Consider the following 27,309-nt stretch of genomic DNA (forward strand, 5'->3'; position numbering starts at 1 on the left):
TCACATAGCAATCTCAAAGTTTCCATTAGGAGTAATACATTTATATAAAAAATGGATACACTGTTTCCTTTATTTTCCAATATTTATTTGTATTGATGTAGTGCCAAGGAGCCCTAGTCATGCATAGGATCTTATGGTCTTAGATGCTAAATAGGCTCAGGGGAAAAAAAAAGGAGAGAGAGAGAGAGAGAGAGATTGTCATAGTCCTACAAGCTTTACCTATAAAACAAGACACAACGGATGGTATTAACAAAGTGGACACCTTCAACTGAGGAAAGCCAAATGTAACAAAAAAAATCTTGTTTTCAGGCAGCATTAATTTCTGATGTATAAATGGACAAAAGTATAAATAATCAGGAAGCAGTCAAGATTCCTAGAATGGTATATCTATTTCAAGTAAACATTTCATTTCAACATATCACTTTCATGACAATAAAAGCTGATTATAGAGTTAGAACTCTGGAAAAAAAAGAATAAAATGTCATGGGGGCAACTCCTCACTAGTTAAAAATGGATACAACCCCACTGAAGTCAATGAAGCTGTATACATCTACAGTACATCAGGTGAGTCACTCCCTCATAGAGGTAGTCAGTCAGCTGAGAACATCTCAACATGGTACCTCCCAACAGGTGTCATTAATTCAAATACAAAGTTTCATTTGTTTTGTTCTCAGTCTTAAATTACCATGTCCTTGTTCTTCAAAGAGAAGAAAAATGACTCTAGGCTTGAGAACCCAGAGGGACAATAAGGCCATCAATTAAAATGGGATTAAGCTTTTATTTTCACTGTATCAGCTGAAACACTGAGTTTCATTTTCCTTCAGTCTAGAGGCATTTCTGACTATTAAGTTTTCAGAACACCATGCTGAGCAAAATGGATTCAGTTTTTCTACTATTTGGATGGATACATTTACTTGTCTTCTGACAAAAAAGATCAAAACTGTAGCAAATGCAATAAAAACAATTTCTGACATGATGCTAGTTTCCTCTCCTGACACTTTGGAAAAGCAAAAATGTTTCAATATTTTTTTACAACTTAATTCCAAAATTATTATTTTTCTAAAGGAAATAAATGACTTTTTATGGCCCTATAATATTGCTGGTATAGGATGTCATTAATAGTGCTCCTAATTTTATGTCTTCCAGTGTTCACAACGGCAACTTTTAAACAGTAGTTAATAGTTACATTATACTCAGACAACATATGAATTGATGTCTAGTGGATATTCTGATTTTCTATAGAGAGTTAAAAAAATAAACAACATTTCTATTTTTCACAACAGTGAGAATCTGGAAGCTTTTCCTGACAGTCCGTCAAAATTCATTGGCTTAAGTTCATCACATCATTTCCTTCTTAGATTTTCTTTTATCCCTCCAAATCAGTAGTTCTCAACCTTTTTTGCCTCAGCCCCATAACTTTTCTGAATGTCCACCCAGTTGAGAATCACTGAGCTAGAATCTAAAATAAAAAAAGATACAAAAGGAGGCCTTAATGCTAAAAAGGTTGAGAACAGATTTAGCTGGTGCCAGGTAAGGGTGATGGAGACAGGACCTAACACTGCTGTGTGCTGCTCTTTCCACTCTTTTCCTCTCCCTGCAACCAGTTTGTACCTGAGGACATAAGGGCAGCCCTCACCACCAAAGCTACTCCTTCAGGATTTCGTATACTGGGTACCATCCCTGTAGCCCTCTCTCACCATCCCTTGTAGTGTCAGAGGAGCAGGGGATGAGCTGGGCTATAAAGCACAGCTGTGGCCCCACAATCACCCATCCATCCACCTACAGCAGAGTGTGCTGCTGGGAGCATAAGACAACTGGCAGAAGGATTGTCAGGGAGGAGGGGAGGGCAGCAACAGTTGCAGTCTTCAGGGTAGCAGCCACAGATGTCACTTGGGTAGCTAAGGCAGGTTCAGGGTTTCAGACAGACAGCAGGAGAGCACTTACCTTCTCTCACAGAGGCTGGGTGGTACAGCAGCCCTAAAGGGATCTTGCAGCATGCTGGATGCAAATCCCTGCTCTAAATCATTATTTTCTTTGCTACAGGCCAGATTTGGCTAGCATTAAAAGAATCTTAAAGCTCGCCTTATTGGAAAGGTGAGAATTTTCCCAATGTAAACTAGCACAAGCTCTATGCCCCCTGAGCACAGGACATGCAAAGAACATGAGGAGTTGGGCATATATGACATAAGCTCCATTTCAGCAATAAACAGCTGTCAGGGTATATTTCTAACAGCATTAACTTGGAACAACCCCAAGGCAGCAGTAATTATTCAAAGATGGAGGTGCAGGCAAAACCCCCTTACTGCCTAAAAGTCAGACGCCTTGTTTTGACTTCTTACACAAAGCACAGATCTGATCCTGCTTATACCAACTCATACAGCACATTTGTGCTTCTTTGACTTCATTTACCCATCCTAGACCACTTCTCTTTCTGTGTCATGCATCCTCACGTGCCACTTCCTCAAAAACTATTTCTCCTGGTTTTTCCCTGCTATGGTATTTATCTTTTATTACAGGATAAACTCAGTGTTAAAATCTTACAAAGCAAGGCAGAAACAAATGACAAATTTTCCAAATTAAACAATCAAGCCTTTCTTTTCCATCAGTGCCTAATTTAAAAGCCTACTTCCTTAGTGCTCTCAATTTTGAAGCTAGTAGGTTGCCACCCTTCTGCTTATGTGGACCCAATCTAATCCAAATAAAAAAAAGACACAAAACTGCAAAGTTCAGTGAATCTACTTCACTTCTCTTTACCACAATAATCTATGCATCTATTGGGAACCAATCTTAGACTTCTTCTTTTCATGCTGCCATAAGGGGAATCCCTAGAAAAGCCACATACATTAACCCATATCCAGTCCCTAAAGTGGTAGTTGCTTATGTCCAACCCAGAAACCTCCACAATCTTCATCATTAAGTGTGATGTTTGGCTAATTTATATAGCAGAAGTGCCATCCAACATTCATAAAAGCAGAAATTGACTTATCTCTTGACCTGAAAGCTGGGGTTGATAACAGAGATACCATGCACAAGGGCAGGTTGTTGTGAAGAAAGTTGTTTCGGAACAAGAAAAAAAAGGAGTAAGAGGAATAATGACATGACATGAAATGGAAAGAATTGAAACTCGCATATCAATGTGCAGACAAAAGGCTTGGACATTAATATCCAGGGCACATATTTTAAAAACACAGCATAGGATTCTTATCTTGGACTGTACAGCTACAAAAATGAGAAAATCATTTAAAAAATGTGTCTCAAGGCTAATTTAAAAACAGTCTTTCCTTCTTGCATAAATTTAACTGTATACTGTTAACAGCTCTGTTTATTATAGTTAAGTGATTATATAAAAAGGTAACATTAATATGTATTTGCATTGGAGATTTTTACCAAAAGGATATTTTTTCAGCATGTACAGAGTAGCCAGTCTTGAAGCTCGGAAGTTCGCTCTGACAGATCTGTAAACAGCTTTCTGAAGACCAATGAGATGCTGACTAGGATGCTGTCCAGCTTTATTAAATGGGCAAGCAGCACTGACCCTGTCAAGCAAACTTGAAAAGTAAAATGTGATACAACTGTACAGATGTCCTAAAGAAATTTTAAAAGACAGTACATCAATTCTATATTTATACTCCATTATTTCCAAAAGAAAATAATTTTTAATAATGAGCCAAAAGATATAAGTTAAGCAATGGTTTACTATGCAAATGATCCATTTATTTAAAAAAATATATGCAACAATGGTTGAAAACTCAGTAAAGAGCCTGATCCTGTTCCCATTTGAGTTAATGGCAAAATTCCTATGAACATCCACAGTAGACTATCAGGTGTTAGGACATGCTGTAAAGTCAATTAACTCTAATTTGAACATAAATCAGAAGTTCACTGTAGTTTTAAATATTGCACTCATACAATTTAACATGCAAAATATTTCTTAGCTTCTAAGAATATTTTTTGCAGAAAGGATATGCTACTACACATTTCTTATTAAATAAATGTTTTTCTCCAATCTTCCAGCCTGAAACTAATCTTTTCTAGCTTGATAAGTATATGTATATTTGAGTAGCAGGACAGGGATTTTATCATACAAACAACAGTTGCAGAAGTTCTCATGGCACTATCATTGCTAGGAATCCCAAGCGTGGCACAGTTTCTGAAATGTATGCAATTACGTATACTAGCATATTCTTAAACACATTTGTTCTCAAGATACACACAAGCACATTTTTGTGGAATTACTTTGTGTCACATGCTTATGGCGAACACATTGCAGCAGGGCTTTAAACAGCGGCGGGCAATTATTTTCGGCAGAGGGCCACTTACCAAGTTTTGGGAAGCTGTCGAGGGCCGCGTGGGTAGCCCCACCCCTTGACAGTTGCCCCGGCCCCGGTTGCCATATTGGGACCGGAAGTCAGACTTCCTAGCCCCTGACCTTTGCCATTGGAAGTCCCTCCCCTTGCCCTGGAAGTACTCCTTTTGGAGGAAAGGTGCTGTGATCTGGAAACTATGAAAAACATACATATATGTATACACCCACTCTCACACACACACACAAAACATCTACTACAACCTATTTTAATTTTATATAAAAATATTGTTCTACTGATTTATGTGTTTACAAAAAGTGTGTCTAGAGGTGGTTGCATAATAGCTTAAAATATAGTCCTACTGTGTGTTTTGTGTGGGCAGCAAAGGGTATAAGAAGTGGTGTGGTTGGGAAGAGTGTGTGCGAGTTTGTGTGTGTGCGCGCGTGCGGTGGGGTGTGGGTATGGTGGCTGGGTGTGTGCTCGGAGAGAGAGCCAGGGCTGGGCTGCCAGCTTCATAGTGTACAGCTCTAACACACTGCATGTGAGCTTGACACGATGCAGCCAGGCAGACCCAATGCCCAGCCTCTGTTTCTATAACCCCACCCAGGGTCTCTGCCAGCCTCAGGGCACTTGCACAGGCTCCGTGTTTCCACCCGCCACCACCATTCCCTACATTCCCTCCTGCAGGCTTGCCCACTGCTCCCTTCAGCCTCCCGCTTCCTGTAGTGCTCCCTGTGGCCCCTGCCGGGGCCCACAGCCTGCCGCAGCCCCACTGTGACTCCACTGCCCACTGCAGCCCCACCACTCACCATGGCTCCGCCATCTGTCGGAGCCCCCCGCAGCTATGCTGCTCACTGGGGTCCACAGTGCCAGAGCTGCCGCTGCCCACTGGGTCCCGTTGGGGCCCAGCCACAGCTCTGCCACCCACTGGGGCCCGCCTCCTGATGTGGCTCTGCTGCCTCCTGGGGCCTGCTGCCTCTGCACTGCCCATTGGGGACCAGCTGCGGCTCTGCTGCCTGTCGGGGCCTGCTGTGCCACCTTCAGGGGCCTGCCGTTGCCTCACTGGGGCTCTGCCACCTACCAGGCCCCGCTGTGGCTCTGCTGCCCACTGGCTCCTGCTGCTCGCTGGGGCCTGGCTACGGCTCTGCCACCTGCTGGGGCCCACCACCTGCTACTGCTCCACCATCCACTGCAAACCCACCAACTGCCAGGGCCCACAACGTTTCTGTTGCCCACCGTGGCTCCACTGCCTCCCGGGGCCCACTGCAGCCCTGCCACCTGATGGGGCTTGGCCATGGCTCTGCCACCTGTCGGGACTCACTGTACTGCTTGTGGGGGCCTGTTGCAGCCCCGCTACCTGCTGGGGACTACTGTAGCTCCGCTGCCCACTGTGGCTCCACCACTTGTTGTGCACCATGTGGGTCCCGCCACTCCCTGCAGCTGCCACCGCACCACTCCCTGCAGCCCCCACCACTCCCCGCAACCACCACTTCCAGCTACTCTTACCTCATTTTCCACTCGGAGCGAGGGGGAACAGCTCCAGGGGCAGGGGCCAGAAGCCGCAGAGGTTTCTGGTTGGGGGCTGAGGGAGGGAAGGGGCTGAGGGGTTGGGTGGAGCCGGGCTAGCCTTGTTGCTCAGCCACAGGCTCCTGCTGGGTCCTGTTCCCGCTGGTCACCTGTCATCTTTGACAGGCGGCCACAGGCAGATATAAATTAATTTTCTAAAATTTTCAAAGGCTCTGTGGGCCAGATAGAACAGGCTGGCGGGCCGCATCCAGCCTGCAGGCTGTATTTTGCCCACCCCGGCTTTAAATGTCACTATTAAAATTGCTATGTAAATAAACTGATGGGCAGTTGGGCAGATTTAAATATTTGTATATAAAATTAATCTGATAAAAGCAGAAGTTTACTACTTACTTGTCTTTTGTGAGTGTACAGCCTTGAATATCACTTAATGTGAAAGGCATTTATTCAAAGACATATTGAAGATACTAGCTGTAACTTCATATCATATTAAAATATACCAGTAATAGCTAAACATGTTCAAATAAAATCTCATTTAGGTGCAATATTATTATGGTAAAAATTGTAAGAGATGCAATACAAATGGCACTAGCGCCTATTTAAAATAATATTAAAAAATGTTAGTCATGTCCTGTAATATTCTCACAGAAATACTGAATTTAACATGTTATATGTTCACTCTTACAATGTCCAAGACTATTTGCACTTAAGCGTTATCATTTATGGATGATTTCTCATGTCAGTCTTTTATACTTAAGTCCATGCACTTGAATGACTTTTAGAAAGCATATCTGGAGAAGGTGAAAAGTACAGTGGTTGTGCTTATATTAAGAAAGAAAACTCTACTATAGGGCATCCTCTCATCACTCATACACTGAACATACTGCCAGCACACTACAAACCTGGCTTATTTTGCAGTTTGTGACATTTGTTTCAGTGTTCGATGTTAAATCTGAGCAGTTTATATAAGTTTGATGGCTACTCCTTACTTTCTTCTTCAGAAACATCAACCCAGTCTTATTTTCTTGTTTTCTAACTAGAGGAGCAGCACCCCTCTGATCTTTATATTCTGTCAACAATCTATTAAATGTTACTGGACTATCTTGAGTATCAGGAGTAAAAGGAAAGAAAAAAAAAAGATGGAGGAAGAAATCAGTACAGCACCAAAATCCATCTTGACTGTAAAGAATTGAAAAACAATGCTCTCTCACACTCACAAGCTTCATTTTAAATAGGCTCTCAGCATCTCAGGTGTATATTATCTCATATTAATAAACCTGGTTACTGCTTACCACAGGGGTGGGCAATTATTTCAGGCAGAGAGCCACTTCCCCAGTTTTGGCAGGCTGTCGAGGGCCGCATGGGTAGCCCTGCCCCTTGACAGGTGCCCCGCCCCTTGACAGGTACCCAGCCCCCTGGTCACCATCTTGGGACCAATGTCCCAGGGCCAGTACCGGCGGGGCCCAAAGTGGGGCGCAGGCTGGAAGGGGTCCAAGGAGCTTGGCTGGGCTGCACCAGCAGGGAGAAGGGGGAGCTGGCCCGGCTCCTGCCAGCTGGGACCCAGCACTCCTGCCACCCTGCTCTAGGCCCCACCGGCACTGACCCCGGGACAACAGTGCGGGCCCCCTGTGCTCTCACTTCCTCCCTGCCCACTCACACCCAGTGCCCCCCAGCCCCGCGGTACAGGCTGGGGGCAGCGAACAGCCCTGACCCCCAACTTGCCAGCAGGGAAGGAGCTGGTGCTGAGCATGGGGAAAAGTGGCCCCTTGCCCACCCTATGGCCGGCGCTTCCTGCTGCAGGCGCTCGCAGCCTGAGTGGGGCTGTCCTGAGCAGGCACAGGCAGTCCCAGGCTGGCTGCAAGCGGCTGCAGCATGGGGCTCTGGGCACGGGATGGGAGGGGGAAGCAGCCCCTCGTCCACCCCATGACCGGTGCCCCACGCTGCAGCCACTTGCAGCCGGCCTGGGGCTGCCTATGTCTGCTCCGGACAGCCCCGCGTGGGCTGCGAGTGCCTGCAGCAGGGAGCACCGGTCATGGGGCAGGTGAAGGGCTGCTTTTCTCCGCGCAGGGAAGGAGCCCAGGGAAAAGCTGAGCGTGGGGGGGAAAGCGCCCCCTCCCCTGCCCTATGGCCAGCGCTTCCCCCCCACCCCACGCTCCTTCCCTGCCCGGGCCCCCCAACCTTCTCCCCAGCCCCCCCACTTACCACGGTTCTGGCGCCGGGCAGCCACGTGCTCCCAGGCCAGAAGCCCCAGCTCAGGCTTCTGGCTGGGGGTGCGGGGCCAGGTGGTTATTGGAGCCTGCCGGGCTTCCCCTGGGTCCTACTGCCCTTGGTTCCTGTCATTTCTGACATTAAATTTTCTAAATTTTTTAGGGGCCAGATAGAATGGCCTCATGGGCCAAATTCGGCCCGCGGGCCATATTTTGCCCACCCCTGGCTTACCAGCACAATCGTAGTTTTCAAAAGGACTCAGTTGAGCCAATATGCACTAGACAACAATTTGAAATATGCAGGGACAAAAGCATTATCAGGAAAAAAATGAATTTACTTGGTTGTCATGTCAATAAAGACCTTGCTAAAAATCACAAAATTTCACTATATATTTCTGTAATTTTTTAATTTTCTAATGGTCAGGGCAATGGAAGCATTTTCACTGGCTAGTAGGAATTCAAAGCAGTGACCTTTGGTTGAGATTCACTATCTTACAAACAAAACAAAACAAAAACAAACACAAACAAAAAAGATATATCCAACACCTAACTGGCTTGAAAAATTAGGGTATTGGCAGTATTTCTTATCATAATTTCTAGTTGATGTAGAATAAACCGATGCATTTGACAGTACTTAAGGGAGAAGGTTTTAATTTCTGCTTAAAAGGCAGACATGATGTTCTGGTGGAAGAGGAGGGCATGAAGTGAGAGGATATATTTACAAAATAAAAAACCCAACAGCCAAGACAATGAAAAAATGACCAAAATGTTGTCTCCAAAAGATCTTAGCACTTACTATGTGACACAGAAGTACCCCTCTATCAATTTACAGGAAGAATTTAGGGCCTGCCTGAAATCAGAGGCAAAATTACTAAGTTTCAGAAACAGAAACATGACACAGGAAGACTTTCCTTAACATCTGAGGTGTGACCATTAACATCTGACTTGCCTTAACTAAGCAGATTAAGAAGATTTAATATTATTACCATAGGGACATATTAGGCTTCCTTCTTCCAAGGTCTATAAGCTGGGGACTATGTAACAGGTCAAAGCAAAGGCTGTGGGCAGTCAATATGACCCACGCAGCCCAATATGCCGTCTCAAGCATATAAGTTTCTGGCTCTCTCAGTACAGCATTGTATACATATTAAGATGCTGAGAAAATCATTACCGAATTAGGAAATGTTTTTTGGGGTTGTTTTTTTTTGTTTGTTTTTTTAGAAAGGGAGAGAGAGGTTACAGATTTGCTCATTTTGAACCATGACTTCAGTGTTCGTTTTGCATTGGCACATTTACCTGTCCCCTACCAATACAAACCCTAACATCCTCTTGAAAAGGTTACTGAATTATTTAATAAAAGGGTCATCAGATGAAAAGTCAAACTGAGGCCCATTTTATTTAATTGTGCCAGCTTTAAGATACGTAGTTAAAGAATCAGACGTTGACTATTTAATCAGTCAGGCCACAAGTTCATTTGCTGGAAATTAAAAATACAATTCAATGTTTTTCTCAACTGTAAACTGGGCAAGTACTAACAGTAAATTCTTTTTAAGTATCTGTTTCTGAAGCTAAGATTGAATATTGCCTAACTGTATGCTGTCTCAACAAAAATATACGTAGGCTGACTTAAGACATGCTTAAACATTCCAGAAAGAGAATAAAATATTTCTTCAGCAAAGCATAAATGCAGGGATCTCATTATCTATCTTTGGGAAATTCATAATGTATTACAGGTACAAAATATGTACAGTACAGTTTCAGCTTTTCATGTTGCAGCATGTGCTCATGAGCAGAGCAGTTGATCTAGTAGAAATAGGAATAATCTCTATAAATACAGACAAAAGTCTTGCATGCACACTGGAGCACATTACCAAGTCAGAAATGTACAGAGAACCAATAAATGGAAAGGAAACAAAAAGGGTACTTTATTGGGTTTAAAAAGAAACCAACTAGATTTGTTTGGCATTATCTTCCTCTTCCCACCTGAAGTCCTACTAGCATGTATATATTTTATAACAATGTCTTACTAGAACTTACAGAGATTAGAAACAATAGGAGGAAAGGAAAATGCATGGGCATGTGCATGCTGGCTTCTAGGTCAGTGCGTATGCCAAGTATGCCATAAAATTAAATCTTGCAGGAAGTAAAACCACCAGCAGCCAATTTAATTGCAAAAGCCAAATAACTAAGAACAAGGTATCATATTCCTTAAGTGGAAAAATGGATTATCTTGGCAAATAATTCTTGGTTAAAGCATCCGTAATGCAACACATGTGAAAAAATGTTTTAAACCTAAAAAAAGATAGATGACCATCTCCTTTTGTTATTTCTCATCATGTGACCTGAGATTGTTACATGCCAGACAAGTCAAATTAAACTTCCAAATAAACGTGTATAATAAAATACTAGTTGTTACCTGTAGTGCAGGTAAAGTTAGAAATTTCCCTGGCAATTTAAAATGTAAAAACGCATTCACCAAATACTAAAACAAAATATAAAATAAAAACAACGTGGCCTTTCACGACTGATAACTAGAGTCGCTTGGAGCTTCTTTGTTTCTCTCGCTTTCCCCATTTATATCATTCTGAATGTAGGAAGAGATATTCAGCGGCACCAACCTTAGTTAAGTGCCCACCTTCCAGACTTCTTGGGCATTTGAAAATCTTCATCATAATGTACAATTTTAACATATGGCTGTTAGATATTGGACACCTGGAACATTATAATGGCAATTATATTATTTTGTTTGTCCAAATTAAAATCTTAACTAAAACTATTTGGGTTGGTCTAATAAAAGATATCAAGTTCACCCAAGGAACCTTGTCTGCCTATGTCCTTAGACCAACACGACTACAGCCTAAACCCCTGTAACTAAAACTATAACACTTCTCAATTTTGCCTGCCAAGGGAAACAGTATTATAAAATTATTTTAATACCTAACTGGATTGAATGAATCCATATAAAAAAAAAAAAAAACAAACAACAAAATATAGACTCACAGGGTAAATCCTCTGGAAATAACTTCAGTCTCCTGAATGAGTCGCAGAGCTTTTCTCACAAGATTAGTGAAAGCTCGGCTGTTTGCCACTGTCTCTTCCAGCTGGAGACTGTATTTTCGCAGGGCCATTTGCAGTTTCGCTGTCCTCCAAGTGCTCCACACTCGTATGACCATATAGACTGAAAGAATGAGTCCCCACTCCAGCCAAAATGATGAACTCCACCAAGAAGGAAGCACAATAAATGCACTGACAAAGACAAGCAGCAATGAGACATCCCTGAAAACAGAAGAACAGAGAAAGTGCCATCTATCATAGATTCCTGAGGTTAAACAATTGGGAAAATCATGAGGCTCTTGACTACAAGTGTTTACATGGGGCAAGGTGGTCATGTTGGAGGGGAGGGACAAAATCCAGCTAGAACCAGACAGGTTACAGAGGTGGGCGGATGACAATAGGATAGAATTCAACACAGATAAGTGCAAGGTACTGCATCTAGGGAGAAGGAACCAGCAACACACCTATATGCTGGGGAACACCCTTCTTGTCAACATGGTGGCAGAAAGGGATCTTGGAGTCATTGTTGACTTCAGGATGAACATGAGCCACCAATGCGAGGAAGCAGTTAGTAAGGCTAACTGCACCTTGTGATGCATCTACAGATGCATCACAAGCAGGTCCAAGGAGGTGATTCTACCCCTTTATGTGACGCTGGTCAGGCCGCAGTTGGAGTACTGCCTCCAGTTCTGGGCACCGCACCTCAAGAGGGATGTGGCTAGCATTGAGAGGGTCCAGAGGAAGGCCACTTGCATGGTCAAGGGGCAGCAGGGCAGGCCCTACGAAACAGGCTAAAGGGCCTGAACCTATCCATCCTCCACAAGGCTCTGTTTCCCTCGGCACCACCCGGGGTTAATAGCAATAACAGCCACAAATTGTTAGAGAGAAGGTTCTGGCTGGACATCAGGAGACATTACTTTACAGTTAGGGCTGCCAGGCTCTGGAATGGGCTCCCGAGTGAGGTGGTACTCTCTCCTACCTTGGGAGTCTTCAAGAGAAGGCTGGACAGATATTTGGCTGGGGTGACATGATCCCGGCACCCGTTCTGGCCCAGGACAGGGGGTCAGACCTGATGATCTGTTTAGGTCCCTTCCGACCCCAAGTACTATGATTTCATTAAAGACCTTTTACATGGGCTCTGAGGACAGGTGTAAACAGGGACAAGATCACTAAATGGCAGATTTAGATTTGAGGGGTTTTTTGCACAAATTTATTTTGTCTGTAGAACTAAGAAATGTAAGTGGAAAAATAACACATCATTTTGAAGGGTTAATATTTTAAACCTGATTTAGAAATAAGTGATTGTTCAGTATTAAGAGAAAGGATGGGTGGGAATTGTAATATCTGTACTTTCAGGTTCAACAGGACAGAGGGAAGGGCATTTTTCTTTAGGTAACCAAACCCTCAAAATAATGATAGCTTTATTGTTGCAGATTCTGACTCATTTAAACTGGACACTATACACTGAAAAGTCTTAACAAGTCCTGGATATGTAAAACATTTTATGCAACCATGACATTTTTTTTTTAATTACATGGAGAGCAGTGTCTGAAGCCTCACTTCAAGTACATCCCAAATCAATTTTTGAATTCTGTAAAATTGCCATTTTCCTACAAAGTTTTGGCAGAAGTATGAATCTCCATTAGAAAAACACAATGTGAGCTTTTGGAATTTTGTAATATTATAAATAGTTCAAGCTCCAAAATCACTTCTAAGTATTTATTAGAGCTGGCCAGAAAATGGACCTCAATTTCTGCAAAATGTTGTAAGGTTTTAGATTTTTTCTCCCAGAATGGGATGTGAGCTATAGTTCGTTTCAGAAACACGTGCTGGGAAAGTTTTGGTGTTTCCAAAAGAAATATGACCTTCAAACTCCTAGTTCCTTGGCAGTTGGGAGCCTGGAAATCCTAGGTTCACTGAAGCCCATCCAGTAAGCAGCTGACAAGCCAGAGAAGATGGGAGCCAAAAGACATGAGCTCCCCAGCATGCAGGCTGCTTATCTGCATACAAAGCAGATTTAAATTCCTTAAATTTTTTTTCCCCCCCAACTATTTAAGTTGGTCTAATAAAAGATATCAGATTCACCCAAAGAACCTTGTCTGCCTATGTCCTTAGACCAACACGGCTACAACCTACACCCCTGAAACATGCAAGTGTTCATTTAATTTCTACTGGGAGAAACATGCTCCTCTTAGGAGAAAGATCTTCCAGGTGTCAATTCAGATCTCCCCTGCAAGAGAAACTCTCTTGTATGCTCCCCTCCCTCTCTGGCCTGGGAGGAGACTGGAACAGCAGGTCAAAGCTCCCCTCCACTGCAGTCAAGTAGGATTGGGCCCCAGCTGGGCCATTCCCACATAGATGCATCATGCCCCAGCCCCAGGCAGCTGCACTAGACCCCATGCAGTCCAGCACTGCATACTGGAAAGGATCCATGGGCCGATTCTGGCCTACAGATAGACCTGGCACTGCTTAAAATTTGAGCACCACTGCTGTAGGGGCCTAATTTAAAATACACCATTTAACATAAAGGATTTCCTTTGACTCTTGACCAATCTTCAACCAATGCTTTCACCTAAAAAGCCTAAAAAGGGGCTTTTCAGAGTGTTCAAGGAATTAATAAGCCTAGATCTGGCAGACCAAAGGGGAGTCAAGATGCAGAAGTCAAGAACTTTAAAAAAGATTTTTTTGTGATGTCTGTCACACTAAGAGCAGGCTGATAGTATCCCCTGACAGTATGTGTAAGTAGTCATAGGCGTTTTCTGAATTGTACCAAATATTAGGAGTTGCTAGGGAGCGTAGAGTTGGAAGGTGTCCATTTTCCTGTTGCTTGCTCTGCCCTCCAGACAGGATACTGGGGTCGAGCAGCTCAATTAGTTCCACATCCTCCTGTAGCAGAACTTCCTGTTGCAGGATAGTCCGGAGTGCATCAAGTCGAAATCCAACATCCTTACCAGAAATGGGCAAGAGAAATAAGAGGGAACAGACACTCTTTAAGATTTATTTTTTTGAAAGAAAAACAAACACACACCTTTTTTTTCCACCAGGATTTTAGAAACAGCTCAACTGGCTATCCCAGTCTCTTTAACTGTCTTCCCTTCTAAAACCTCTTCTGCCATCTGAATAGTCTGATTTTGCAAGATGCATTGCACTGATTTTGTGTACTGGCCTTAAACATAGAAAATGTGGCTGAATTGGAAATATGCCACAGGTAGTATTTTCACAGTAATGAGTTAGGCACTAGAAATTATCAGAAGAGAGACTGAAGTTAAACTGCAATCTACAATGTCTTGTTTTAATAAACAAATTAAAGAGATTTAGATGGTGATGTACACATCAGTTAGTTTTAAAAAATGGCTGTAGACCAGCTGACAATGACAGGGTCAATATGTTGGAATCAGATTTCTTCACCCAGAGCACTGGGATGCTCCAGGAGAGAAATGCACAGCTTTTCAAAAGGGAACTTTGTCTGTAAAAAATGAAACAGCATTTTGGGTGGTCCCAGTGATTTAATGCCATTTGTACTTTCTCACCTGTAACCGGAATTTTATGACAAATCTACGTCTATACTACTTACAAAAGTAACTCTAAAATTCTAATTCATACATTGGACTAACTATAATGCCACAAGTTTTACAGTTAAGGTAGTGTTCAGATACAACATAATGAAAATTTAACATCAGTATGTCTCTATGTCAGACTATAAATTCAAAAGGAGAAAATGTTTCTATTTTTCAGTTTCTTCAGTTAGAAACATTAACAAACCTTGAGGATTTTGTCCTTCGCATTAGTAAAAGCTTCCTAGTTTTCAGGCTAATTGGCACAATTTCTTATTGAGAGAGTGGAATTTCCAGGCATCAGGAAACTAGCTAGTCAAAGACCTTAATTCTGAAAATCAATTATACCCTCTATAGCCTAAACCAGGGGCCTACGCAGCCTTTCCCCCCAGCCACCCCACCCCCGCACCCCTGCCCTGCACTGGGTGGTGTAACAGCTGTGAAAGGCCCTGCACCGACCACTGGGGGTGCTGGACAGAGCAAATGGACAGGTGGGATCCCTATGGAGACTGGCCTGGGAGCCCCACAAGCAAGACACAACTGGCCAGGAGCAGCACCCAGGAGCAAAACAGGCAAGCAGGGCCAGGGCTGGGATTGCAGGGTGGTGGCAGTGCAGGGTCAGGGCCTGGGGTGGAGCCACAATCTGCTTCCTGCATGTCCCTGCAATGGGCAACAGTTTGGTTTGGTGGTCAAGCACCAAATCAGTGAAAGAAAAACACAGCAGATCCATCACTTTTCCTTAGCCCCTTATGAACTGCTTCACCATTTGGCATTATGCAGTAGGCCAAAATGGCAAACAAATTTAACTTGCACAGAAGTCTTCTTGTGGTTTAGTATAAAGTCACAGGTGCACTTACCTCCCACAAAAACTTGCAGTGCACAGGACATGACAAGTCTTTTTGGGTGCTTTTGCACTGCAGCTGCCACAAACAAGCTTAGGGGCCACAGCTTGTCACAAATTATAACATAATTCAAGATACAAATGTGGCATAAAGATACTGTTCAACTGCCCTCCGAGTCTGTATGCCATGCTCAGTTACGGCAAGGGGATAATGCATGACCTACATGTTTTTTCAGTTTCCATTATGGAAAAGATGTTTGCTAATCGAGAGACAAATTTGAAGACCCATTCTTGTAAATGAGAAGCAGTCATTTCTGATGTGACAAGTGACTTTATGTCTAAAACCAGATCTAAATTGTCTGGACGCAGTGTATAAGTGATCTAATAGGCTGTCCTTACCTCTTTTTACAGCCAACAAAAAAGACTGGGCAATACATTCACTTTCTTTAGCCTTTAAACAACAATTCTGGTATTTTGACACCCTCCCTTTTGTACCTAGCTAACTTGGCATTGTTCCCCCAAAATGATGTAGCTTCAAACTGTTGAGTTCAAAACATAAACTGATGATTATGTCTGCAAGGATCAGGACTGCTGACTGGCACTGAATGCAACAAAAGAGAGATCATGGAGACGCCGAAGAAAGAGGGGTAGGGGACGTGATGTGAGGCCTGGTGAAGAAAAAAAATAAAATTAATTACTTACCAGACGGTAGAGTATGTCATCTTTTTTCTTACACGGTGAAAAAGGAAACCAGCTTCTAAAGAGTTCAGCTAGCTTTGAGAGGGTGCCTTGCTAAAAAGGAATAGAAAACAACTGCAATTAAAACAACAAACACACAACAATTCCTGTATTTTCTTCTACTGCTATCTGAGTGCCAAGAACCTGAGAGTGAGTGAAAACTATCATCTGGCTGAACTGCTGTGTATGCTTAAAGGGACATCTGCTTCTGCTCATTGAAATTTATGTCTGCATGCAGAATGGACAAAGTCTTCATTAACACTATCTTTTCAGAGTACTATAAATGTTGCATTGTTAAAAGCAAATATAACTAGGATTAATCTGATCTAGGGGCTGAAGCTGCTGCCTGAACCTGAAAGATCCTCTCTATCCTTGAGGTTAAAAATGAACCAAGTAGAATTAAGTAGCAAAGAGCAGGGTTGGGCAATTATTTTGGCTGGATGGCTGCTTAATGAGCTTTAATGAGCTCTCAAGGGCCACAAGGGTAGCCCCGCTCCTTGAGAGGTGCCCCACCCCCAATCACCATCCTGGGACTGGATGTCCTGCCCTAACCCCTGATCTTTGTCACCAGAAGTCCTTCCCCTATCCCCAAAAAGTACTCCTTTTGGGAGATGGGTTTGCCATCTTGGAATTGGAAAAAGAACAAATCATATAATAAAAATCAAATAACTGCTATAACGTATTTTAAATTTATTTTTAAAAATACTTTTGTCACAACTGTGTTTTTGCATAGGGTATATAAAGGCAATTGCATAATCGCTCAAAAAAAAGTCTCACTGTTGTATATTGTGTGGGTGGAGCATGTGGGGTATGGAGGTGGGATTCGTGAGGGGATATGCGCGTTGGTGGGTGTGTGTGTGTGTGTGTGTGTGTGTGTGTGTGTGTGTGTGTGTGTGTATGTGGGGGAAAGTGTGGACGTGTATGTGGGGGATGTGTGGGAGGTACAGGGCCCTCCCCCACATGCCTCCCCCCCATCACACACAGTCCCTGCCACCAGTGGCAGCAGCAGACAGTGGGCCCTTGGAGCATTCACAGCCCATACCAGACAGAGCCCCGCAGCTCTGTTTGAGCCCTGGGACCTGCACATGGTGTCAGGGACGAGTCTGGTTCCATCGCATGGGGCTCCCTGGGGCTCCTATGCAGCTCCCAGGACTTAGCTGGAGCCGCATGCCGCTGAGGGAGTCCCACACAATGGAGCTGGAGGCCTGGCCCCACTCCCTGATGCCACATGCAGCTCTCAGGAATTGGTAGGGCCAAGCTGCCCCAGGTCCACTGTGCAGAGGGCTTCCCACCACTCCCAGTCAAGTCCTACGTGATGGAGCTGGGCTGGCCCTGCACTCCAGGCCCAGGCCCTGTGCTTTTGCCACCCCAGGGTCTGCACTCCCACCACCCCTCCCCGAGCTCCTGCCCAGCTGCAGCTTCCCCCACCATCTGCTGCCCAGAGCACTGCAGCAGGGACAAGAGGAGGAACCACTGGAGGCCAGGGGAGCCGAGTAGTTTCCTGGGTGGCTGCAGCAGCATCAGCATCCTGCCTGGAAGCTGTGCATGCTGGCTGGGACTGAGGCTGGGTTTGGGGCCCTCCCGTGGGCAAGGGTGGGAGTGTGGCCTGCTGTCCTGGCAGGAATGGGTGGAGCTTGACTCCATGAGGAGTACAGCAGGGGCAGTCAGCCTGAGTTGGATACAATTAATTGGTGGGCGCCCATCCACAGGCTGGATGAAATCATCTGGTGGGCCAGATCCAGCCCATGGGCTATATTTTACCCAGCTTTTCTCTAAAAGAAGGGGGATCAGGTGTGTTCTAATGAATACTGAGAGAGAGGTGTTGTGATACTGTGACCACATTTGCAATAACTGTTCAAGAAGCTCCATGTCATAGTAGCATTAGGAATGATACACTCTTATCACTATGCTATATCATATGCAAACTAAGACAGGATTTTAGTTGAGCTGTAAACAAACATAACTTGAACACCTCTAATTAGACAAAGCCTTTCTCTGTCATCATGGATTTTAAATAACAAGTATTCATTTAAAACACGACCCAAAAATATCATAATTAAATGGATGTAGGATCTTGCTTGACCTTGCAACCATTTAATTATAAAAAAATAAAGCTAGATGCTTTCAATACTGTAAACAAAACATGAAGGGATGAAAACTAAAATAAAGTAACCTGTCTACAAAGGGTTAACAATTGCTGGGGAGTAAATGAAGATATTTTCACTGCATTTAGTAGTAAAATGGATATTTAAGTTAGAGTGGATGTTCCTTTGTTCACTACAATTCTAGTGCAATTTATTTATTACTTAAATTTGTGCTTTAAGGACAACTTATTAACTTAAAACTTTCATCTTTTTCTGTTGTCAGTCATTGCTTGTAGACACTTAAATCAATACTAAGGACAATGTTGAACTGCTACCTGCTGACTAATGTAATCTGTTGAGCTATTGACAAAACCAGCTTAACATGCAACATGAGTGATTTTTCAATTTGTGTGTCATATTTTGGTTTTACGGAAAAATGAAAACTTACAAAAACATAAGACAGACATGCCAATGCCTGAAAATACAAAACAAGACAGACAACCCACTGCTTTGGACTACGAACCAGTGGTATGCAGTAACACATTAAATTATTCATGTATCTTGGCATGATGTCTTACAGCTTTTATTCCCACAGGGAGTGCTACTGACAAGTAAAACAGTTTTCATCAACATACAAGTCAGGTCATGTTGCCTTTGATGCCTCTTGAGTATTCTTTTAACTACTTTAGAACAAAGTCATTCACAGACTCTTTGTAAACTGTGTAACAAAATATATACCCCCTCTATTTTTTTACTAGTGACATGGGTGCCTACTGCCTACAGTCCAGCATAGGCATGCTTTCATGTCTGTTCATTTAAATCCAAATAAAATATTTACAGTTTTCTTTTTCTATGGAATGAACTGAAGATGGCAAACTATCACACATTCAGAGTACTTTGCATTAATATAGTGTCTTTCATTCAGATAACAAAGTGAAGCTCTGGATAGATTACTACTACCTACTACCAGAACAGTATCATATTGGAGGTAAAATGTGATGCTGCACTTTAAAAGCGCTCAGCAACATACAAAACAATTCAGGAAAAGAAGTAGAAATTAATTTACATTAGAGGAAATTTAAATGAGCTATAGACCAAGTGTGTTTATCCAAATTAGAATTAAGCCAGAAAACGGGGGATAGAAATCTGGAAAGTGCCTTTGTATTTCAAACAACTAGAGAATCAGGATTTTTTATTTAAATCCCTTCAAAGAATGAATGGACAAGGTGCACTGTGCCCATAAGTTCAATACAAAGGCACGGCCTAGTGTTGACTCAGAAAGAAGAGTAGTAGCATTTATTTTATTTAATATACTATTTCCTGAAGCACCTAGAAATTTACTGGAATCTGAATTTAATCTAGGTACTTACTCATGTACCAGTTTAACCAAGTATTTAAATGTCTGCTGAAAATTAAACATAGGCTGAGTTGGGGCTTTTTACTGTGCTTGACAGAAATATGGGATAAGGCAGCGTTGCCTGCAGATTTTTAATCAACCCAAAAAAAAATTTTTTTCTCCCCCTCATGAGTCACCTTTTCTAGATACCTGTTTTTGGGAGAATCTATCCTACCAGCTCACATTAGATCAGTGCTTCCATCTGATTGAATAGCACAGGAGAGAAATTCTTAACTCTTAGTTCTTTTCTACTGGGCTCAATAATACTATAGTTTTTGAAAGGGATCTTTCCCCTTTGTTGATCAGCCAGACAGGTGGCAGTATTTTGCAGAGAGTGCTGTTGTCCTCCCCGTGAAGAATTTAATATTCTCCTTTTGCAGGCAGTTAGTCATGAATTTAGTCCGTCACATAGTAGGTGGCAGAAAGCCAATTTCAGAGGCCCTTGTAAGAGTTCCTGTAGCCTCTTGGAGGAAGAATCAAGCAGTTGGAACACAAACCTATTTCTGGTGTCTGGGTGTTTTGAAGGAGTCAGTTGGCACCACACAGATGAAATACCTTCGCCCATCCGCCATTCCAGTTTTGGTGACATCATCCTGTCACCAAATTGCTGATCTGCTTGTCATCAGGTGATTTTTTTTTTTTAATTTAAGAGAGACAGACATCTGCTTTTGCACCACATGCAAGACAAGTGTACCCCCAGGGCTTGGACAGAACAGAATGCATATAATGGGCATTACTCTCTACATCTGCTCCTCCTTTCATATATACATTATTTGTGTCCCAATAGCCTTCAAATAAGATCAGGACTCTTGTAAGTGAGATACTATACATTCTTAGAGACAGTCCTTACTTGCAGTCTCCACAGGCTAAACAGGCAAAGGGTGAGAGAAAGAAAGGTTTTATGGTCCCATTTTATAAATGAGGAACTGACTCTAAGAGAAATTAAGTGACTTGGTCCACATCACACAGAAATCAGGGTCTTAGAGACTTGTTTCCCTAGTCCAGTGCCTTAACTATAAAAATCAGCCTTCCTCTTACTTCACAGACTGACAAAAAGCCAATTCTCTCAAGATTTTACTAAAGTAGGAAGCAGAAGCAAAAATCACAGACTTTCTGGTGTCTGAGGGCAACTGAAGTTTCAAAGCAAGTACTAATGATGAAGAATTAGACTGACTTATAGTCCTGATATCCTGCAACTCCAGCAGATCAACATCTGAGTTTCTTCTTTTCTTGCTTGCATTCCCTTATCTGAAGACTGAGTTGAAACAAAGTGCACATAATTCAAGTGTCTGTGTGTTCCAGACATCTGACATTTGTACACCCTCTACCTGTAACTACCAAAAACCCAAGATCAATTAATTCTACTGCTGACAGTGCCAAAAGGAGGAGTTCCTATGCTTCAGGAAAGGAGATGGAAAGAAACATACTTGGGGATTTTAAAACCACACACATCTAAATTCCTGAAAGGTCCTAAAGCTACACTATTTCTTGTGTTAAATTAAATGAAAATTACATATACATGGCAACAGACTATACAGCTTTCCAGTCTTTCATAGTCACACTCTTATAAGGGAAAAGTAATGTGGATAACTCCTGTCTATGCATTACTTCATAATAATACACAATTATCAGCAAATCAAATGAGTCATTTACTTAACCTATTTTTCAATTAATACGGCTTTTTAAAAAAATATTTTTTTCCTGCTCCAGTGCAGAAACAGGCCTTTTGACTGCAGGTGCACTTTGACTTGCCAGCAGCTTTAAAGAGAAAAATATTACTCCTGGCAGGCTTCTAGAGGAACAAACTGATCACAGCTAGTGTCAGCTGACAACTTTGAAAACTAGTGGAAGTAGACACAAAATATACATAAATCCTTTCAGTGCTGAGTTAACTAAAAGTCCTGGAATAAGATTGGCCAAGGCAACTGGAAGAAGCCAGCAGTGATTACTTCTAACACATTAGCTAACCAATTGAATATTTACCAGAAGTTAGGTTACATATTAACTACAGAAATTGTTTTAATGACATTCAGATTGAGGAGAACAGCAGGTCCCAAATGGTAAACTGGGCACCTGCAAGAGACCTAGGCAGAATTTTAGTGTCTGAATGACAAAAAGTATATCCCAGGAATCCACATCCTGCCTCTCCCACCTCTTCTGCTCCCACTGAATGCACTACTCATTAAGCTACAGAGCCTCCTTTTAGCCCCAGGCCTTTTGCTTTTTTCTCTACTCAATGGAGAATATCCCCACCCAGTCTATATTATGATTTAATGTTTAGAGCATGCCCTGGGGAGATAGGAAATGTGACTTTTAATTGATTCAGGATGAGGCAGGTATAAGTCAGGTCTCTCTGAGCACGTCCCAGATGAGCATTCTAATCTCTTAGGTGGCAGTAGCGGCACTATCATCACTGCTACCATGTTCTTCTCAGTAGACACCTACCCCAAAAAGAAGATGCAGTGTTCTGGATCCCGCATGAATAGAGGCACTTAATGTGTGACCCGGTGTCAAGTGTGCCAGCTCCAGAGCGGGGAGGGAGTTTAGACATACCCCTGTGCTTAGTGTTTCCTTTTGATTAGTTCTAGATGGTTTTCCATTCAGGAACTAGTGCCTGTGAATCCCCTTTGGAACCGTCTAGCCCTCCCCCTATAAGTATAGAAGCCCTAAGTGCCCAATCTTGGTTTTTTGGACCAGCCCGCTTGTAATATTTAGGTGTTGAGATGCCTAAGACAGATACCTAAATGAGCCGCCTAATGGCCAATCTAGCTTTTGCTTTAAGAGAGAAATATTTGTTATTGTATTTAGATTTATTACTTTTATAAGGTAGCACAAGTTGTTTGCAGATGTTTAAAAAAAAGGCGCTTTACTTTAAACTCAGAGCATTCCCACGCCAAGCCTAGCACATGTCCATAAGAGGCAGCGTGTTAGTTGAACCCGGCTCACCTAACATCTGTATAGATGGAGTTTTTTTAGATCAGATACAGCAAAGAGCTGCACAGGATCACTGAAATACTCCAGCTGACTGCTGCTGCAGCTTTTATTTTTAAAGGGCGCCACTTCTCCAATTAGCTGCAAAGAACTGCTGCTGTACTCTAGCTGAGTGGAGAAGCTGCACCCCTTGAAGCAGAACTGGCAGAAATTAGCTGTGCAGCCTGTCCTACACACAACAACCCATTGTGAACAACCTGAATACAAATCATTTGGGTTCCACCATAATTCAAAAATTCTCAAATACTCCACTGTACCAACTACCTACCCACTGGTCAGAGGATGGGAAAACAAACATATAACAGATGTCATATAGTAGATGTTAGTCACCCTGCTTAATGTATAATCAACTTAGGCAGAAAAGACTAGTACAAATAGATTTTCCAATGAGAGTGCAATACCTAAACAATGAAGGAGAGGAACAACCCACACAATAAAAATATTTTTAAAACAAATATTGACTTAGCTAAGAGTCTGTTTATTATTAATTGGTTAATTTCTTGTGACACTGTAGTAGCTCTGTGTCCTGAGGGAAGAGTTGAGCATATATTGGAATGGTATTATTGAACGGCAGGCACTAATGTTAATAATAGACTGTCTTTCCCAGCTTGCTGCCTAACTTACTTACTATTTGCCACAACATGCACCAAAGTCAGACGGCCCATAGCAGAATTTAGAGTCATGTCATATTTTCCCTTCCCTCATTCTAGGAAGGCTGGATACAGTGGCATAACTGGTGGGGCTGGGAGGGAGGGGTTACGGATGGGGACAATAGGGACAACCACCCCAGGTGCTAACTTGTGGGATGTGGGGAGCGCGGTGGCAAGCAGCTGCTGCTGGCAGCCACATGTTTGCATTGGCAACCAGAAGTCACCGCTTCCGCTTTCCATTGGGCACCTGGTTGCATCCCTACACTAGTGGTTGGACCTGCTATACTACTGCACTTCTGATGAATCAGGGAGGTGAAGCATAAGTAAGCAGGAAGGCAGCAACGGCCAGACTTGAGAGGCAAGCTGATGGGGAACCCTGACCTAAAGGATGGGAGAGTAATTGTAAAATGGCAATTGGTGGTGCCAGAAAAGAGTGGAAGCAATGCTGGGCAGGAGCGAGGTGCACGGGGAATGGATGGAAGGCTATGTCAAGAAGGATAAGAAAGAAACAGGGATATTCCCAGAGGCAATTTGTTCAATTTCTTACCTTCAGGATGCTGGGGTTGTCCCCAGCCAGTAGTGGTATGGGCACAGAAGTCTACATGGAGACCTCTTTTTCCTCCAGGCTTTGGCTTAGCACATAGCTGGAGCATGTCTATTGAAAACAGAACTCTCCACTGTGGAAGAGAAAGAGGCAGGCAGAAAATAACTGCACTGAGCATGCTCCAACTAGGTGCTAAGGAGAAGACAACATAACTACTACATTTCTAATAAAATGGTCATTTCTGTGGCCACAAGATGGGTTTCTTTAGCAGCTGTTCAAAAAAGGAAATCCTGTGGCCAACTCAACAGTTGAGGTTTCATGGAATTGGCAGGATCTGGATATATATTGTTAGCAAGAACACACTGCATTTTACATTTAACAAGGAAAATCAAAATGCACAATGCTATATGTATATCACATGCTCAAGGTAATGTGAAAACAGCTTTAAGTTTCAGAATTTCTTGTATTTCAAATAATCCCATCAATATGAATTTTTAAAAAAAACTATCTCCTTATTCCTTAGGAATAAAAAGGTCTGAGTTGTTCAGCTCATGGCACTTATCAGTTCTACAGTCTCCAGCAAAGAACATATGTAACATAATGCTTAACTCTTTATCCTCATGGCCTCCAATATCTTTATATCAGAGCTCCTCAACTAAACAGCCTTAGGTACTGCAAAAGACATAACTGCAGGCTCAGGTTTTTCAGACAACCCTAAGGGAGTTAGACACCTAAATCTCATTGAAATTCATTGGAATTTGGATGCCTGACTTTTTTTCCTCTGAAAATCTCAGTTTCAAGCCATTCTAACATAAGAGTGGGTTAAGCTCTTCAAGGCCTTGGAATGTTTTAAATGACATCAGAGACGGTAAAATATATAGTAAAACATTACCTTCTCTCTACATACTGAAAGGACACATGGCCAATGGCAGTCACTGAGCCTCCTTGACCTACTGTCAAATGGGACTGAAAATGGGTTAGCCTGCACTACAGAAAGTGCAGTTTACCCATAGCAAAGTGTACTTAACTCATAATTTACTCAGAGTGAGCCAGGCTGTCTGTGCCTAGAACAGTAATACCCATCACTGTTATGTCATCTCTGTAACCCAGGCTGGTTCTGGTATTTCAGTGAGAATTGTCATTTCACTTATTCTTCCCAGCAATAAAACCCTCTCTGTTGACATACTTGATCACATTCTAAATGGTGTTTGGCAACAGAAAGCATGAGAAAAGCTGGAAACTTCTCAGGCTATATTATGTTCCAGAAAATTATAGGTTTTGTTTCCATACTCCCATGTCAAATTACTATAACAGTATTTGGTAAATGACACAGCTTACCAGTACAGCTTTTTAAAATTTGGCTCCTGTCTGAAAGTCCCTGGGTTCTCTAATGAATTTAAATGCAAAGGAGCATTTCCTTAGGTGTCAAACTAGGCTAGCATACAAGATGTGGCAGTTATTAATTGTATTTACTATTTACACACAAGGGTAGATGTATACATGGAGAGGCATGGGGAACACTCACTTTCTGGGTGGTCTGGGAAGTCTGTCCTTGTTGTCCCTCTTCTGCTGTGCATTGTTCTGTCTTTTGTGACACAGCTGAACATACTTCAAAATCGGTATGTCCCAAATCCTGCAAATACTGGTAAAGAGGAGAGTTCTGAAAGAGAGTTAGAAAAGAAAGTCAGGATGAATTTTTTCCTATTCACTTGCAAGAAACAACCATCATGATTACAGTGTGCCTACCCTACAACATACAGTTAAACCTCTGTGAATTGCACCACTGAAATATTTCCCCCCCCCCCCCCCCCCCCCCCCCCTCAGGATCACTACCCTCAAATTAAATTAGGAGTTGGGTGTAAGAGATAGATATCCTATAAAATGAGTGTCCTATATCCTATAAAATACTAACACTTTAGTATTTAGTAGAACTTTTCTAATTTAAATACTTTAATATTTGCACAAATACTCACAAAAGTATCTGTTTTCTCTAACACTTGAAGATTGTTTGCAATGAGCTGTAGAGAGGTCCGACTTTATACATGCACACACAAAACTATTGAAGCAACAGGCAACAAGAATAAGCACCATATTGCATAATATTTACTTGCCAATTCATAAATTCATTCATTTGTAATGGCAGACAAGGTTCTTTGGGTAAATCTGATATCTTTTATTAGACCAACTTAAGTAGTTGGGGAAAAAATTTTAGGCAAACTTTTGGGTTTCAAAACCCTTCTTCAGGCTGAGGAAGTTTCTGCAGTTAGTGTGTGCTCTTCATTTGTAATGTGTTTTCCATGCATCATTGGCAAATTAGTGAATTTCACCTATATGCCTGTGTATTTTTATACATGCAGAAAATAGATTACGATGTAACAAAAGGCTATTTGTACAGTATGAGTTTCAAGTCAAAAGGAGTCTACACTACTAAGTGCTTATTCCTGCTCTGTGGAAAGAAAAATATGCAAGCAGATTTATGGGATGGTACATAACCATATAAAAAGAGAATGAGAATTTTTTTTGAACTTAGCCATTTAAGCTCATCCAACCATTAAATTATGAGTCCTACATGTGAATCAGAATGTCAATCAGCTTGACAGAATATGGCAGAAAAGCCATATTTTTACATCAAAATGTGCCTGTGTGAATAATTTCTCTCTCTCTTCCACAACTCACAAGGAGATAGGTATTAGATAGGGTTGGGTAGCAGTATGAGAGACTGATGGGAACCAAGCACATGGTCAATTAATTTCTGTAACAGTTATGTTTTTCATGGGGTGATTTAATCAGGGGGAACAGGTGAGTGTTTATTTCTGCAAGTGTCCTCAAAGTATCGTCTCCATCTAAAACAAAACCCAAACCAAATACTTTCTAAGCATAAATGAATGAATTAAACTGCGTAACAATTTTACAGAACAGGAATATATTATCAAGCAAGAGACTGAAGTAGAGAAAGGCTGACTTCTAAGCCACATGGAACAGCTGTGGCAGAACCAGGAATATAATTTAGATTGCTTATCTTTCAACCCTGTACTTCACTACAAAGTGAAACAAAGCCAAGTTTCCTCAAGTGTCCCTGCAGGGTCTTAGCGCTTCTGGCCAAAAAACCCAAAACAATTATTTAAAACTATTTAAAGAAACAGTTATGAGTTGTTAAACATGCTGATTTCTCTTAAAGAAATAAGATTTCTATTTCTATGAAAAATTCATAGAAATATTTCTATGAAAAATCTGCAGCTAAGCAGGCTAGACCAGGGGTGTCAAAGTCATCTCAGGTTGGAACTAGACCACAGGGGCTCTTCATGGGCTGGATTGGTGGGGCAAGCAGTGATGGCGCTGGGGTCACATACAGATGGTAGTATGGGTTCAGGGCTGAGCTGCAATGCGAGTCTGGGGGCCGGCGGCAGTTGAGGGCCACATTT

At 42.3% G+C, this 27,309-nt stretch overlaps 1 protein-coding gene across 1 annotated transcript in view; it reads right to left on the reverse strand.

The window, feature by feature from the left end:
* Positions 1-27,309, reverse strand: part of VEZT (vezatin, adherens junctions transmembrane protein) — an 81,089-nt gene that overhangs the window by 49,480 nt on the left and 4,300 nt on the right. Inside the window, exons 3-7 of the mRNA XM_025194395.1 lie at positions 25,413-25,570; positions 16,187-16,276; positions 13,860-14,035; positions 11,036-11,311; positions 3,399-3,536 (exon numbers count right to left, since the gene is read on the reverse strand). Of these exons, the coding sequence (XP_025050180.1) occupies positions 3,399-3,536; positions 11,036-11,311; positions 13,860-14,035; positions 16,187-16,276; positions 25,413-25,570 (838 nt within the window). The remainder of the gene's footprint in view (positions 1-3,398; positions 3,537-11,035; positions 11,312-13,859; positions 14,036-16,186; positions 16,277-25,412; positions 25,571-27,309) is intronic.

This window comes from Alligator sinensis, unplaced genomic scaffold (genome assembly GCF_000455745.1).
Source record: "Alligator sinensis unplaced genomic scaffold, ASM45574v1 scaffold1738_1, whole genome shotgun sequence".
NCBI lineage: Eukaryota > Metazoa > Chordata > Crocodylia > Alligatoridae > Alligator > Alligator sinensis.